General features: G+C 39.5%; 3 protein-coding genes across 3 annotated transcripts in view; 2 read left to right on the plus strand and 1 right to left on the minus strand.

Annotated features, from left to right (window-relative positions):
- Positions 1-17,074, plus strand: part of LOC145452005 (frizzled-10-A-like) — a 297,630-nt gene that overhangs the window by 133,980 nt on the left and 146,576 nt on the right. The window lies entirely within an intron of this gene.
- LOC145452145 (protein jagunal homolog 1-like) lies at positions 3,398-5,341 on the plus strand. The gene is made up of 3 exons (XM_080330370.1): positions 3,398-3,534; positions 4,109-4,220; positions 4,977-5,341. Exons 1-3 carry the CDS (start codon positions 3,449-3,451, stop codon positions 5,322-5,324), a joined length of 546 nt encoding a protein of 181 aa, XP_080186496.1. The 5' UTR covers positions 3,398-3,448; the 3' UTR covers positions 5,325-5,341.
- Positions 7,258-11,207, minus strand: LOC145452143 (stromal cell-derived factor 2-like). The gene is made up of 4 exons (XM_080330369.1): positions 10,990-11,207; positions 10,392-10,588; positions 9,523-9,661; positions 7,258-7,778 (listed from the first exon to the last, which is right to left on the minus strand). The coding sequence occupies exons 1-4, from the start codon at positions 11,138-11,140 to the stop codon at positions 7,645-7,647; spliced, it is 621 nt and encodes a 206-aa protein (XP_080186495.1). The 5' UTR covers positions 11,141-11,207; the 3' UTR covers positions 7,258-7,644.

Genomic DNA, 17,074 nt, shown 5'->3' on the forward strand with positions numbered 1-17,074 from the left:
AAAAATTCAAATTTATTCATGAAAAATATTCGAAATTTTTCAAACTATACCCTGTGTCAAGAAATGGCTTTCAAATATCTATAGCTTACAGTTACGCCTAGCAGCACACCAATTTTCAGAGATATCCAGTTAGCGCAAGGTGTCCAACGGACCCGATACTCTGGACTGCATAGTCAATAAAATTCAAATTTATTCATGAAAAATATTCGAAATTTTTCAAACTAGACCCTGTGTCAAGGAATGGCTTTCAAATACCTATAGCCTATAGTTAGGCCTAGCAGCACACCAATTTTCAGGGCTATCCAAGTGGCGCAAGGTGTCCAACGGACCCGATACGCTCGAATGCACAGTCATAAAAATTCAAATTTATTCAAGAAACTTTTTTCGAAATTTTTCAAACTATACCCTGTGTCAAGGAATTGGTTTCAAATATCTATAGCTTACAGTTACGCCTAGCAGCACACCAATTTTCAGAGATATCCAGTTGGCGCAAGGTGTCCAACGGACCCGATACGCTGGACTGCACAGTCATAAAAATTCAAATTTATTCACGAAAAATATTCGAAAATTTTTAAACTATACCCTGTGTCAAGGAATGGCTTTCAAATATCTATAGCTTACAGTTACGCCTAGCATCACACCAATTTTTAGCGATATCCAAGTGGCGCAAGGTGTCCAATGGGCCCGAACCGCTCGACTGCACAGTCATTGAAATTAAAATTTATTCACGAAAAATATTCGAAAATTTTAACTTATAACCTGTGTCAAGGAATTGGTTTCAAATACGTATAGCTTACAGTTAAGCCTAGCATCACACCAATTTTTAGCGATAACCAAGTGGCGCAAGGTGTCCAACGGGCCCGATACGCTCGGCTGCACAGTCATTGAAATTCAAATTTATTCACGAAAAATATTCGAAAATTTTAAACTATAACCTGTGTCAGGTCCGTTGGACACCTTGCGCCAACTGGATATCTGTGAAAATTGGTGTGATGCTAGGCTTAACTATATGCTATACGTATTTGAAAGCCATTCCTTGACACAGGTTATAGTATGAAAGTTTTCGAATATTTTTCGTGAATAAATATGAATTTCAATGACTGTGCAGTCGAGCGTATCGGGCCCGTTGGACACCTTGCGCCACTTGGATATCGCTAAAAATTGGTGTGATGCTAGGCTTAACTGTAAGCTATAGGTATTTGAAAGCCATTACTTGACACAGGGTATAGTTTGAAAATTTCGAATAATTTTCATGAATAAATTTGAATTTTATTGACTGTGCAGTCCAGAGTATCGGGTCCGTTGGACACCTTGCGCCAACTGGATATTTATGAAAATTGGTGTGCTGCTAGGTGTAACTGTAAGCTATAGGTATTTGAAAGCCATTCTTTGACACAGGTTATAGTTTGGCAAATTTCGAATATTTTTCGTGATAAATTTGAATGCGCCACTTGGAGATAGTTGACAATTTGTGTGGTGTCAGACTAGCCTGCAAACTATACATCTGTGAACGCCATTCATCGCCAGTCTCTAGTTTGGAGAAGTTGGATTCGATTCCAAGTTTAGTGACTGTTTAGTTGAGCGTATCATATAGTTTAGAGACATTTGAGGTACGGCGTTTAGCGTGTCGGACCAATATTTGTTTTGTCAAATCCAGATTTTGTGTGCTAAAACTACATTTTGCGAAATTTCGTTTCCAGCAGAGCGATACCTTGCAGCTGTGAAAATTTCATGATGGAGATAGTCATTCGCGAGATAGCTGTGTTGAGTTAACAGTGTTGAGGTGCTAGTCGAGCTTATATTCTTTATTAGTTGTTTCACAAACGACGTGATGCGATAAAATCAGTCGGGTATTTGTACGCTTTATTGATTTGAAGACAATTCAATGAGTATTTCACCGTAACCTACGTCGAAACATCGTATGTGGCCGATGGCTGCCCCGCGGCATGGCCGGAAACTTGATCCTGGTGATACATCCGATACCTGTGGTATTCTACACAGTAGTTCTGATATTTATTTTTGATGGCTAGAATTTGATGGCTAACTTCGTCCCGGTCTCAACCTGGGGGGCGCGCCCCCTTTAGGGGGGCGTGAAACATCTGAAGGGGGCGCGAAGAAGCGGTCACCTGAAAAAATATTTCGCGCTTCGCGCGATGTACCTCCAATGCACCCATGTTTCTCTCTATATAGTCCCAATTTCATATTTTTTATTCTCTCATAAACATTCATAACCTTCCATACCACCAAACAACCTCTTGAGGTTGCTAGCACCCCGGTGGGATTTTGTGGTATGACGATAAGGGGGGCGCGAAGTTTTTTACCATCAAAAAGGGGGCGTTTTTTAAAAAAGGTTGAGAACCATTGGTGTATAGCGACATACGATCTGATGTTACTGACATCTCATGCTGCCCATGTGCTTCTATCGACTGTGTGCGGTGTGGGGCAGGCCTGATACGCCGTAGGCCCTATATGGAATCTCTGTCCATTTTCTGAAATAAATCCTGCGTGATGAGAGCTTTTCTATATAGAATAATTAAGGAATTAAACAGAAAATCCTGCGTGACGTTGCCACCAATTCCACTCCGGCCGTAGGCTGGTGCGCCTGCTATCATCGCTGATCTGAATTACCGCTTCTGCAGCAGTAGCTTTACCTACTCTCTCCCCAATACTGTTACATTTAGATTGATTATCGTTCGTAATGTCATGCTGTTTTGGGGCTGACACGAAATAAATTCCAATTTGCGTGACAGGCGGCCAACTGGCGGCGAATAGGCTCTGTGACCAAATACTATTTTATTCAAATCCAAATTTTTTGACGGCAATAACTCCACTTCTACTGGTGGGAATTGAACCAAATTTGAAGAACATCGTTTTTATAGACAACCTGATACTTTCATCGGGTGAGCAGGAAAATTTCGAATTTTTCGGTATTCATTTTTCCCGTAGCAATGCGGCTACTGGTTGGAATCGAACCAAATTTGGTGTGTAGGCTTGAATTAGGTAACCTAGCAATTTTATCAAGTAGCCAGTACGATTTGAGAAAAAAAAGTCATTTTTGAAACCCCTAATGAACAGGGGTGTACGAGTTTTTAGCAAACGTTAAAAGGGTGTACCACTCCGAAAAAGGTTGAAGTGAAGAGCACTGCTATAGAATGTAAACGTTTACAATCTGAATCTATAGTGATACAATACATGGAGTTCCAAAATTAACAAGTAAATTAATTGGTATTGTCTCAACTTTGTGTGTATTGGACATCGTTCTATACAGGCCAACTTCTGCCCGGTTACTATACACTGCAGCAGCAAAGATAGCCGAAAACACTAATGTTTAGTTAATTTGAAGCTAGCTTAGCAAGCTATTGATTGTTGCTAATAGTTCATCAGTATGTAATTTCAACTATTCAATTTGTGTTAATTTATGAAGAATATTGCGTACTGATAGATAATCATGGCATCCAGGGGCAAGACTGTGACTGGCACAGATGGAAATGATCACACATTCCGAGAGAAAGTGGCTGTGCAATATAAAGTGAGGTGAGAATGAAACTAGAAATGGATTCAATCTTTCTTCGATTTACTGAACCGGTGTGTCTGTTTACGATAATCCAGGGTTGTAATGACTGGATTCGAGTCGCAATTTCTCATTGACTCGAGTCATTTTCTTGCAAATTGGAAAATGACTCGACTTGAGTCGCATTGTGTATACTGACTTGCGCATGACACGACCATTTTAATGACTTGATTCAAGTCTCATGTATCGAAACAGATATAGGCCCAAAAACTGTCTTTTTGTCTGTTTGAATAAACATGTAAAGAGTGAGAAAAATGTTTATATTCTCATTATGAATGTTGTTGAGCCTTTGATATCACCCAAGAGTTTGAAAAAAGTGAGTTGAACCTGACTTGAACTCGGTAATGAACAGTGAACACAATTCAAGTCTCAACTATGATTTGGACTCGACCCTTTGTTCCCTGACTTGGTTCTGAGTTGAAAACGACTAGACTTGACTCGATGCAAGATTATAAAAGTAAGAATGGTTTGTGACTTGGAAATTTGTGACTTGATTACAACTCTGCTGTAATCTTAAATTGTCAATTTTCTCTTCAGTGCAAAGTTGAAAAAAAATCTACAGAGAATGTTTTACATTTTGCTCGTACCATTCGCAATCATCTCTCTTCACGTCTTTAAATTGAACGAAGTCTTAAAGATAACCAATCAGGTTTGTTCTAGTCGATGCTTTCTTGAAATTAGAAATACAGCAGCATTTAGCATTTAGAGAATTGCTGGAAGCCAGTGTGCAAATTATACAATTGTTAGGTTTGATTCTCATGAAACGCAACTCATCTGATGTTAGATCGTGTTAATCTGACCCTGACAATTCATATTATCATTTTCTGACGAAGCTAAGACAACTATTGAAATGATATATTCTATTCATATTGATGTAAACCCGAATATTTTGGCTGACACTCATTAGGGGTAATCGTCAGCAACTGGTAGAGAATTGAAGAGAGCATTTATATATCAACAATTGTACAATCTTTTTCTCTACTAGTTGGAGAAGATTACCCCTGACGAGTGTCAGCTAAACATCTAGCTGTTTCATTAGAGCGAAATAAAAGATATCTATTTGTGGATATCTGATTATGATCTAATTTGTAAAATGATTCTATGCTCTCTTTTTAATTCCAACCTAATTTCTGGTTTTCCTGAAAATGCGACGGGAGAACTGTATCGTGTGAAACGAGCCACGCTCGGTGTGCAGGCATTTTCCATTCTTGTGCTTATGAGAATCCAGTCTGGTTTCATATGAACTGAAATTGAATTTTGTTGCATTTCTTTCCCATTCTGAATATGATTCAATTTCCAAATCTCCAATTTGGAAAATGCTTACGTTATTATTCTAATTCTAATTTGGAAAGGCTGAGAATTTTCTAGCTGTCCGTCCAATTCTGATTTTCATGCTATGTTTCAGGTACTGCCCGAGCCTCAACTATGGGAGAAACTTTACCTGTCGAGTCTCATATTCAACCTGATCGGATTCACTTCCCTTTCAAGGAACAATGTGCAGAGATTATCTGTCTATTTCTACGGATCGAGTATCACCGTGTTTAGCGCGATTGGTTGGGCTGCGTATATCCACGCGACCGACGCAGCTATGTTTGTGGTGCAGGGGCGAGTCCGAGCGTATCTTTTTGGCCAGCCGCTGGTCATAGTCACCTATTTCTTCCTCACTGTGCTCACTCAGATGAATATATTTGCGCTCAATTATGCTCGTAACCTGATGAAGGCCTGGCAGGCCAAAGGTTGCAAATCGGAATAGGATATGTTGAATGTGAAGCGTGTATGTTTGATTGTGCGACTTGTCTGAGCACCGGGCAGACTGTTCTTGAGATATGGTAAGCGGTGGGCCATGGTTACAACTATAGCCTGTCCGATTTGGTTCGCCGATATCACAATTTCAATGAATTATGGTATCGACCATTAAAAGCAAAAAATATCTGCGATTTTCGTGACGTCACAACATGGTAGTCGGCAGTTAAAATAACTATACTCTGTGACTAGCTAGACGGGAATATTCATCTATTTCAGATAGCTTGCGGGTGTCTAGATGCAGCATTCCTAGTTCATTACTTGTGCTATTTTTTGACATGTCAAAATTAGTCAAAATCGAAGCGTTAGGTCTAAAATGTTTACAAGTCAAAAAACTTTTGACCCCTGTATTTCGTTTGTATCGTAGATTTTGCACTGTCGGTGAACTTATCAGCTTGTAGCCTACTTTATAGGCCTACTGTTGTAGACGGCCCATTGTGAATCATAAACGGTCGATAGAAACAAATAGGTTGACATGGTGTTATTGTCATTGTCAATGTACCGCGATATCCTAACTGAAGAAAGACTGCGTGGGCATTGCATGGTTCTTATATCAAGAAGCGCATGATGAAAAATTGTGATGAAGACAACATTGTCAGAATGAAGCAACACCGTGCGTCACCATCAGTGTACATACACACAACTACATTGTTTTCAGCCAACAACTGCTGCTGTTGAACATTCTTTCTCCATTCTTGGCTAGCTACTTAGTGAGGACAGGCACTTTCTACCCGACAATGTAGGAAAGTATCTTTCGTTGTACGACAAGAAATTTTAATTAATTCTACCGTAATACGTGATGTAACTACTGGAATCTTCATAGGGCCAGATTTCGTCAAAATAAAGTTTTTTCATGTAAAAATTTGTCAGTTTTCAAGTCAAAAACGTTTTTTCAGGCCAAACTACTTAAGGACAGACAGTTCCTACCAGACATTAAGATAAGTAGTAAAATTTTAACATGATGTGCGAAAACATCTAATTTGCATAAGTGAGGTAAAAATTTTGTCAACATAAGGTTTTTTTAGGTCAAAAAACTTCAAAATTTGGATTCTTTAAATCAAAATATTCCGTTTTTAGGTAAAATAAAATCGCTCTATTTATTTCATATCCAAGCACGGTGATGGCTGTAAAGCTGTTCGAATAAATTCTCGAAAGTATTGGAAATGCACAGCAAGCTCGATGGCATCTTTGGAATAGATCAGTGAAAGTGCTATGTATCGTTATCAACTCAAAATTGGATGGGCACTAGTCACAACACCGATTTTATAATAAGATACCAGTAACATAGTCAACCCCAAAGACAATGTTATACAGCGTTACACAAATGTCAATTTCAAGACTCAACCGGCTGCTGCTATTGAATCAAAATTTTTCGGCATTTCAATGCAGAAGAGCAGACCTTGACAACTATGTCTAATGTCTGCATTCTGGTCTAATTTGTGAAATGTTCTCATTTCAATCATAATCTTATTTCTGGTGTCCCTGAAAATGCTATATTGGTTGATGAAGTAAATCTCTCTACAGATCTGAATCGTGCGGAACGAGCCAAGCTTGATGTACAAACATTTGCTATTCTCATGCGTATGAGGATAAACTTCATTGATGAGAACCGAACTTGATTTTTATTGCATTTCATTTGCCAACTCAGTAATTCTAATTCGGAGAGAATGGTTTCTATACCTGTTTTTTGTTGCAGATTTTCTCTCTAATTATCAATTTAATTCAAGTTTATGAATCAATCGTAATCGACTCAATTTGGAGAAAAAGTTGTGTAGCTGCGATTCTCATTCTAACCAAAGTTGAAAATGCTGTAGTTGTCCTACTCTGTCAACACTCCTGCTTCCCACATCCGTAGTTGTGATTTATTTTTCCAAGAACCACTGGCTTGCAAATTCTTTGTTTGAAACGATTTCAAGATTTCCATAAACAAGACTGCATATAAAGATATATTTGTCAGCCCACACGAACAGCTCTTCGACGCTGACAATTTCGCCGACATTCAGACCAGGCAACCGCAACCAGCACACCACAAAATGCGAGAAATAATGAGCTACAGTTTAAAAAAACTACAGTTCCGTTCTGGAGGAGGCGAATTGACTTTTAACCCGAGCGAACAATGAACTAAAATAATCGGCTACGAAACTCAGAAAAGAGGGCTGAATGGCAACATCGTCGGTTGCAATCGTGCGGTTCCTGATGTCATCAATGATAATGTCATCGGTGATATCATCATCGTTAGAGTCCAATCCTTTCTCTGGTTTTCGTGATCGCTATTTATCGCCCGTCATTTCGCTGGGTTTGATGTAAATGCCTTCTGCGGCCTTCCAATAATTGGTGGCTTTAGACGGAGATGAGGTCGCGACTATTTCTTGCTGGCCGTGAATCGGCCTTCCGTAGGTTTTCGCTAAAAATGGGATGACATGCTCGGCTAGTTGCAACGCGGTTCTAGGGAGATAAAAGTCAGGGTTGAAATAACTTGAGTTGTGTGAAAAATGGTCCAGAAACTGTCTTTTTCCAACTGTTTGAATAAGCATGTTAAAAGTGAGAGAAATCAGTGTATCATGAATCCGCGGTCTTCGGTATCATCCAAGAGTTTCAAAAATGTGAGTTGAACCTGACTTGAACTCGAAAATGAACACAACAGTGAACACTATGACTCGGACCCTTTGCTCTCTCACTTAGGACTCTGACTTGACTCGAGTCAAAACCATGAAAGTAAGATTGACTCGTGACTCGGAATTGACTTGGTTCAACATTGATAAAGTTGATAGACTTCAAATCCACAGTCAATCTTACTTTTATAGTCCAGAATTGAGTCAAGTCGAGTCATTTTTAATACACCACCCGAGTCCAAGTCTCACTGTTTTCTACTGTTCAGCCTCGAGATTCAACTTATCTTTTACCATTCTGCTAGGGTGAAACGAATCACTCCCATTCATAATCTACTCCCTCTTAAATCAGATATGGTCGCTAAAGTACTTCTACTTTCTCAAAGCAGAGTAGACTTGCCTACTTGCACTAATTGTTCAAGGGGTTGTGATTTTAGGCTACTTCTGCTTCACAGTATTCAGATTGGTCAAAACTGGGCCACGAATACTCAATTTTTAATTACCTGGAAATAGCTACTTCTACATGCACTTGAAAGTGATTTACGTGGTTACTTCTACTTGAATCCAAAAACAGATAGAAGACAGTTTCTGGCCCGATTTGTCTGACCTTTTATTACTCGGTCGAGTCGCGCCAACAAAGTGACTCAAGTCGAGTCGAGCCAATTTCCAAATACAAGGAAATGACTCGAGTGACCGAGAAATTTTGACTCACACAAGTCATTACAACCCTGTGATGATGATTCCAATGGATCAATAGTAATGCTTGTGATTGAGGCTTGGAAGGCAATTCACCTCCCACTGCCAAGTCTACAAACATGCAACGACTACAAGTCAACCCATGCATCGCACAATTATCAGTTAGACACACTGCACATCAGATCAGCCATCAAATTTTGAATCCCAGTTCGCCCGAAGACAATCCTCAGCAAAGAAGATTCTTGGAGAGTTACAGAATTTTAGTGTACAATTGAATAATATTCATACCGAAATGAACTTGGGTATTTTCGGATGACACTCGTCAGGGGTAAGCGTCAGCAACCAGACTTTACTATTTTCATGCTTAAAAAAGAATGAACCGTGATTTGATATTAACGGAACTTGATTGAATGTCTGAGTTTTCGTGAATTCAGCAATTCAGCAATCTAATTTGGAGAAAAAACTTTGTAGCTGCAATTCTAATTCGAAGATGATTAAAAAAAAATTGCTGTAGTTCTAATTATAATCTAATTTGGAAAAGCTGAAAATTTTCTGGTTGTACGCACATCTTTGTCAGCAATTTGTAAGAGAATTGAAAAGAACATTGCGTATCACCATATGATATAAAATGTTTTTCCGATTCTCTACTATTTGCTGACGATTACCCTTGACGAGGGTCAGCCGAATATGAATATATTATTCAATTGTACACAATCATCATCGCACTGACGGAAAATGCGAATCAAAACATTTGCCGATTCGGCTCCAGTTTTGTGAGATAATATCTTTCACCGGAACGCCTGCAATTGAATCGTGCATGAGCCTGGCAGTTTCAACGCTCACCTGTACACGACAGATAGGCCTGGGTCTCCTTGTGCTTGAAACGTACGGCCGTGGCTCGCTGCCAGTTCTTGCCGTCGCATTGCACGACCCACTCGTCTAGATTGTCGCCTGCTCCTTCCTCTCCGAACGCGCTCACCTCCTGAATGAAAAATTGAATGCAGGTTTGTCATCATTGTGGAAAAAATTGGACAACTGGACCATTTTTCGCTTTTCCAAATTCCAAACAGTGAGAACGATGGCTACACAATTTTTTCAAAATTAGATCAGAATAAGTATGATAGATACACAGTTTTTCTAAATTACATTAGAATTATAGTTATGCAGTTTTCCAAATTAGATGATAACTACTGAATTCGCAAAATCTTGGAAATAAAATTACATTCCAAATTGAAAAGAAATAGGCCTGCAACAAAAATCCAGCTCATATCAAATCAGATTTCATTCTCATAACGACAGCAATGGCAAATGTCTGTACACCGAGCTTGGCTCATTTCGCACGATACGGTTTTGTTGGATTTTCAGGAAAACTAGAAAATAGATTAGAAATAAAATAAGAGCTTTGAACTATTTCACAGATTAGATTTGAAATCATATCACCGACATCCCGCATTTCCTGCAGCAGATCTGTATCTTGCGAAACGAGCCAAGCTATTCTTAAATTTGAATTTGTTGTATTTTTTTTGCCAAATTCAGTAATTCTTATTCTATTCTGATTTGGAGAAAATTGTGTAGCTATAACTCTAATCTAATTTGAGAAAAACTGTAGCAATATTCCTAATCGAACTTGGTAAAGCTGGCAGGAAACTGTATGAAAGTTAACACGGAGTTGTGCTAATCTTATCAGAGTTATCATGAATAAACCCGCTGACCTGTTCGTTACTCATCGGAGCTTGAAAGTGATGCGAGTGTAGATTTCGTTTGGTTGCCACATGCGACAACCTAATAGTCTGCCCGCATTTGATTGGTACGCCGCGCGTACAATCTTTCTTCATAGATCCACGGACTTGCCAATAGCTGTTTGCATCTAGGGCATCAGACATGCCGGTGACAGATTGCTGACCGCTACCTGCAATTGGCAAAGAATGAAAAATCAAATCGTAGGACTATTTGTAAATTAGTCGGGCTGGGCACTATAATCTGAGTACTCGAGTCTGAATCGAGTATTAATTATATTGCTCGAGTCGAAAGCTACACAAGTTAGTGGAAATGACATTTCTGTGAAGTTGTGATCAGCAGCAATGACAAAAAGTGCACTAAAATAGGTATGTTTGAAAAAATACTGAATGATCTATAATGTGATGTAAAACTGGCATTCTATTCTTTGTAGTCGAATAAAAGATAATATTTAAACTGTCCAGTCCACATCATTCATACTGTCGTGGACTCATGAGCCTAATATTCGATTTAGAATCGAATCACTTGGGGACATTAGATTTCGCCCAGACCTAGAAATATGTGGCACCATACCTGATCCATACTTGATATCGTGTGAATGTAGCCGTATGTCATAAACGTTATTGGTCAACTTGAGCGCAGACCCACACGTTACAAACTCGTACTCGAGTGCGGAAATGTCCGATATGAAATTGAGCAGCATTGATATTACAAAAACTTTCATCTTTGATCACGATATATTACAAATCTGGATAATCTATAGAAGAACATGAAGGAACGACCAAACAATCAAACAATTCCATATTCAGAGCGAAACGCCAATAATCTGATTCTAAACTAATTTGTGAAATGTTTCTATACTATCATTTTAATTGTAATCTAATTTCTGCTTTTCATGAAAATGAATACTGAGAACTATATATTGCGAAACGAGCCAAGCTTGCTGTACAGACATTTGCCATTCTCGTGCCCATCAGAAAGAACTCTGATGTTTGATATGAACTAAACTTTATTTGGTGTATTTCTTTTTTTCCAATCCCGCAATACGGAATTTCAATCAATTTTCATGTTTTTGCAAATTCAGTAATTCTAATCTAATTAGGAAAAAAACTATTCCAATGCTAATTTAATTTGGAAAAGCTGAAAATTTTCGATACCATAGTCGTCCACCTCTGAGCGGGTTTAACCCACTGAGCTATATAAACAGGTTTAACCCCTGTTGCTGATCTGATGATTGATTGCCTGATAAGTGATAAGTATGCGTTGAACAAACGTGGAAATATATCGTGGTGTATGTACGAACTTTTAGCTTCCAAATACAAAGCTCACGGGTAAGTGACATAAAAAGATAGTTATTTTTTGAAATTTTACTGAAGTGATCCTGTACGTAACATAAAACCTACATATAGCTTGAAAAATCCTGGTATTGAATATTTTGGTTAACCGGAACCCGGAAGACAACGCGTAATTTCTCCGAACGCAATGACCCGTGACTTATCATCGAATGCTGCATTACCACTTTTTAGAACAAAACACACTGTTACAACGATATGACGGAATTGAAGACGTGTTGTCATGTTGGAGTTTCAGATGCTTAACTGCAGTGAGTTTCTGTCATAATAATAATCGTCGGATCATATATTTTCATCAGGGATATCTAGAAACTTCTAGATATCCCTGATTTTCATTCGCTCAATACACACATAATATATAATGCATTGCCCAAGACAAAATGCGGGGGAGATAGTGTAGTGGTTACGATAAGCGCCCAGCACGCACCCGGATCGGGTTCGATTCCAGTCGGAGGTTTATCTGGGCTCCTCTTCCCCTGCCGTTGCCGTTCTTACGGCGACAAAAAAGCCCAGACAAAGACCCGACCAAAGAGAGCACTCACAATGAATGGAAAGAACTGGTAGAAAGGGCCGCGGCTTCAAAGAGATCAACATCGAAAAAAGAACTGTGACATCGGGCAATCTAGGCCGAGGGTGGATGTTAGAGTAAAGGATCGCTACTGATGCGTGTCGTTCGACATCCTCCTATCTGTTCATGACATCGCATTGTGTCTTATCGCATTGTACATTGTGTGTGACTTGTTCAGATCAAAAATCTAACCCAACCATGTTATGTTATGTTATAAAAAAAATATCGGATACAACAGGGTTACCATATTTTGGAATAGGGAAAGGAATACACTTTTCTCGAATCTTGTTAATTCTGTCATCTCACTGACTCGACTTCCTAATTACCCACTTTTTTAACTCTACTTCTCTGGTATTGACTGAAAAAACAAGAAAGGTCATCACTCCGACCCGACTCCGGAATGACCCGCTCGAACGTCCGCATTACGTATTTCGCGTCATTTATGGAGTTCTTTCAGTTGACCCTGTCCATTAACTTAGCTTTCAAAAGTGTAAAGGAGGACGAATTGCCAAAAAGGAGGACATCTACGCGTCCTCCGACGACATTTCCGATTTCCTGAAAATGGCGGACAAATCCTCCTAAATGGGGTAATCCTAGGACAGTGGTTCTCAACCGGGGGTCCGCGAAGCCTCTAAATTTACAAACTAGCTGATAACCGAATTTGTATTTTTTTAATTAGGAAAATCACGAGTCAGTTTCTCTTCATTGCTATATGAAGAGACTCTTTGAGGTACAGAACTTTAATATACATTTTAATAATGTATTCATTGCAGAAATTTATCAAAACCCGAAGCTTTTCGAGCTGACACTCTTTAAGGGCAATCGTCAGCAAATGGAGAATTTCAAAAACATGCATCTAGCTACATTGAATACAACCAATTATGACGTCATAGAAACAAACAACATGAAATACAGGCAAACCGCGAGGGCAACTAGTGGCCAATTTTTAGATTGACTAAAAATAACATCTGTGTTTGACTTAAATTTTCTTAAAACTGAAAGTTGAAACTCTGTGAAAACAGCCCGAGAATTCCCCAGTTTCTCTTTCTAATTAGAGGGTTACACTACTTCGACTTGACAAACTGAAAATAGCGAAAAGTAAGTAGATCACAAAATATCACGAAGTAGAAGTGGAAGTAGCGAAAATTTTATCTACTAGAGCAGGGGTCACCAACACGCGGCCCGCGAGGTCCTATTTTGCGGCCCGCGACCTGATTTGAAAAAATTTCAGAAAAACGCCAAGTAAATCATTTTGAAACGCTGAAATTGATTTCAGTTGAAACATGATGTTGTTGTTGTTCAAATTAAGCCATTCTATGTGTCCAATATCACTATTCCTCACTAGTCGATACGGCTTCGGCATGATAATATCAATCCATGGATGAAGAATTTGCTGGTACGAATGGGCATATTGCCTTGACGTGCAATGGCCCACCACTGCCAAGACCGAGACGCTTGAAAAACGACTTCGTGCTCTCCAAAAGACCATGCTTTACGAGGAGATAGTTGTCTAGCAAGTAGGCCTACCGTATCTAGCTAACCCCAATATTGATTCTTTAATCCAGGGGTGGCCAATCTGCGGCAGTAGAAGGGAAATTATGCGGCTGTCGACACTTTAAATAACTACCCTAAGTTTCCGAAGAAACCCCTTGCATCAGCTCTATCGGTGAATCTGATCACATTGGCCGAAAAAGGTTAAATATTTTATAGTAATATGTGAAACTATACTAATATTTCTTGACGAAATTCACTCATGAATACGAAAATTTTTTCGCGCTTCGCGCGACCACAGAACGGTTTCCTGTGGCTCTTTACAGCATAACTACTAACGATTTCGGTGCGCATAGTAAGCCGATATGCATAAATAGATTTGTTCGGAGGGTACCGGCAATGGACATGGACAGTTTAACGTGGGTATTTGACCCCAGCTAGTTTATCACGACTAACCAATGGTATGCGGCCGTAGGCTACATGAGTAATCGAAATGCGGCCGCGAATAGCAAAAATGTAGGCCACCCCTGTTTTAGCGGCTACAGAGTGTTGTCAGGTATCGTGTACAGCTCATAGTTCAAAATATAATGAAATTAATGATCATGATATTTTTTGTTGTATTTGTGTTTGTTCAATAAAATATTATTTCTTTTGTGGTGGCTATAACCGTCGCCCATGTTAGAGAGCACAGCATTCTAATAACGTAGAGTTGTCAGACGTGGCTGCTCATCTGCGTTGCCCACTTTTATCTCGATATTGATGTCATGCGGCCCGCGGCCTCTAGGAATTTGGAAAAGTGGCCCGCGACCCCTGTACTAGAGTAAGTACCAGAAGTAGACGAAAACTAATTGAGTACTTCGAAAAAGTAGAAGTACTTCGTTACTGACCACATCTGATTGTAAGGCCCGTAGTTTAGTTGAAGAGCAATACGGAGAAGTTGTATCGGATACGATCTTAACACTTTGAGCGATTAGTATACGTTAATAAAAAATATATCAGATCGTAAAAATGTCATATAGTGTAGCTATATTTTCGGAAAATAGAGGCATTACTACACTTGCTTTTATACTTCATCATGCATGATCTCCAGAAAAAAAGAAGTGGAACTAATTAGAACTTTAAGTATGATAATGGGAATTGAAAGAGAAATACTGATATTACTTCCAAAAAGCGGAAAATATATTTTATGTCTTTTGTCCAGAAAGTTTCAACGGTGTTCTGCTAAAACAGGTCTAACGCACAAAAAACTCAGAGTTCGCACTTTTCCAGATCAGGACACACGCCATGGGCTGCTAGATTACGATATGATAATTGCTAGATTGCGAAACGGTAGTTTCAAACATATGGGCCATATTTACTATGATGAAATATTTCATATGGGCGACAATGCGGCGTGAACGGAACCACACAACCCGCTACCTAAAGTATATTCAGCGATACTTTCGTGAAAACATTCCATATACGTACCGTGCGCGAAACGCCACGAAAATTCGGGTCTTTACTTAACTTTTATGAAAATTAAATGCTGGTACTCCGCGAAAACAGCCCCAAAATTCGTCAGGCTATCTTTCTGATTAGAGGATTACACTACTTTTACTTGACAAACTGAAAATAGCGAGATGTAAGTAAGTAGTTCACAAATTTTACGAAGTAGAAGTAGAAGTAGTGGAAATCAGATTTACTTGAGTAAGTACTGCAAGTACCGGGAAAGTACTTGAGTACTTCGAAAAAGTAGAAGTACTTCGTTACTGACCACCTCTGCTCATTACAAAAACTTGTTTGTGAATTGTGTGGTGCCATCCAGAGTGGAATCGGTGGCAACGACACGCGCAACGTCACGCGAGCATTATTATCAGATCACGCCGACTAATGAATTATCATGACGTCACAAAGTGATACCAGAGTCCAAATACAGAATAAGGCGCTTGCGCTTCACAATGAACACAAGCAAGCATGGCATTTGCGCAACAGCGAATATACGGCGTAACCCTAGTCCGGCGTATACCAGGTCTATTTCAGCACATTGTGACGTTTAATAAGTAATTCAGTATCGAATCAGAACTAAAAATATTTCCGTCACGCGGATGAAATTTTCCAATCACGCGGGAAATCCGTCTGTCACGCACAATATGTTGTCGAAAACAACCACCAATTCCAGTCTGGGGTGCCATATGTTTGTTGCGATCATATACCCAAATGTGTCGTTGGAAGCGGCGTTATTATACAGTCGCCACCACCTATCTTTGTGGAAATGGATTTTCGGCACTCGTTCATAATAAATCAACGGCGCAGATTTTCAAGACGTGACCCGGTATTTCAAGAAATGCAGTTGCAGAATTCGCTTTGAAATGATTAAAGTCAACCCAATTCCTACATAAATAGTATACAGTTACTTTCAAGAAAAGTCATTTTGTTGTTGTTTATCACTAGCCTACAGTTATTATTTGCACACGACAGATGACGATTGCACGATAATTGAGCTAAATTTGAACTAAAACTTCGGGGGTCCACGGGGGTCCGTGACAGTCCAAAAGGAGTCCGCGAAGCCAAAAAGGTTGAGAACCACTGCCCTATAGGATATACCCACTGCACTCTCCTGTTGAAATTTACTATAGTATACTTATACGTATACGGTCCTACTGTAGACCGAGGATTAATTTTATATACCGACAAGATGGCGGAATGGTGTTGCGTCCGTCTTTCATCGGCAGTTCATGGATTCTGCGTAAACCAGTGGTTTCCAGAATGTTTTGCCGATTGGAATTTACGCTGCGCGTGGTATGGCTGGCGGCCGCGAGTTGACGTTGTGGGTTAGAGAGTGAGAGCGCGGCTGAAGATGGATGAGAGTGAGTAATGAGTATGTCTTTGTGTTTGGTAGCGTGAAGTATCTTAGAAGTGGCTAGTTGCAGCATAAAGTATAATTGTAGTATTAGGCAGTTGATGCGTAGAATTGGTATAGAAGTAATAATAACAAATCAAACACTGACAATGTGACATCGAGGGAATACGAGTGTATAAAGCACACACGAATTAGTAGCCTACAGATGATAGCAACGAGCAAGCGCGCATCTAATCAGCAATTCCTCAACTTGCGAGAATGACATTGCGACAATTGTTTGCTCATTATAACTACGTTTGAGCTGCATCGCTGCGCATGCATTTCCCGATAAAAGTTGGCAAAGCCTTGTTAGAGTAGCCTAATGAATATGTGCACTTCGCAGGGATGACTTTATATTCGTAGACATAC

The sequence above is a fragment of the Botryllus schlosseri genome, chromosome 12, assembly GCF_051294905.1.
Source record: "Botryllus schlosseri isolate E-star chromosome 12, Bs_hap1, whole genome shotgun sequence".
Lineage (NCBI taxonomy): Eukaryota > Metazoa > Chordata > Ascidiacea > Stolidobranchia > Styelidae > Botryllus > Botryllus schlosseri.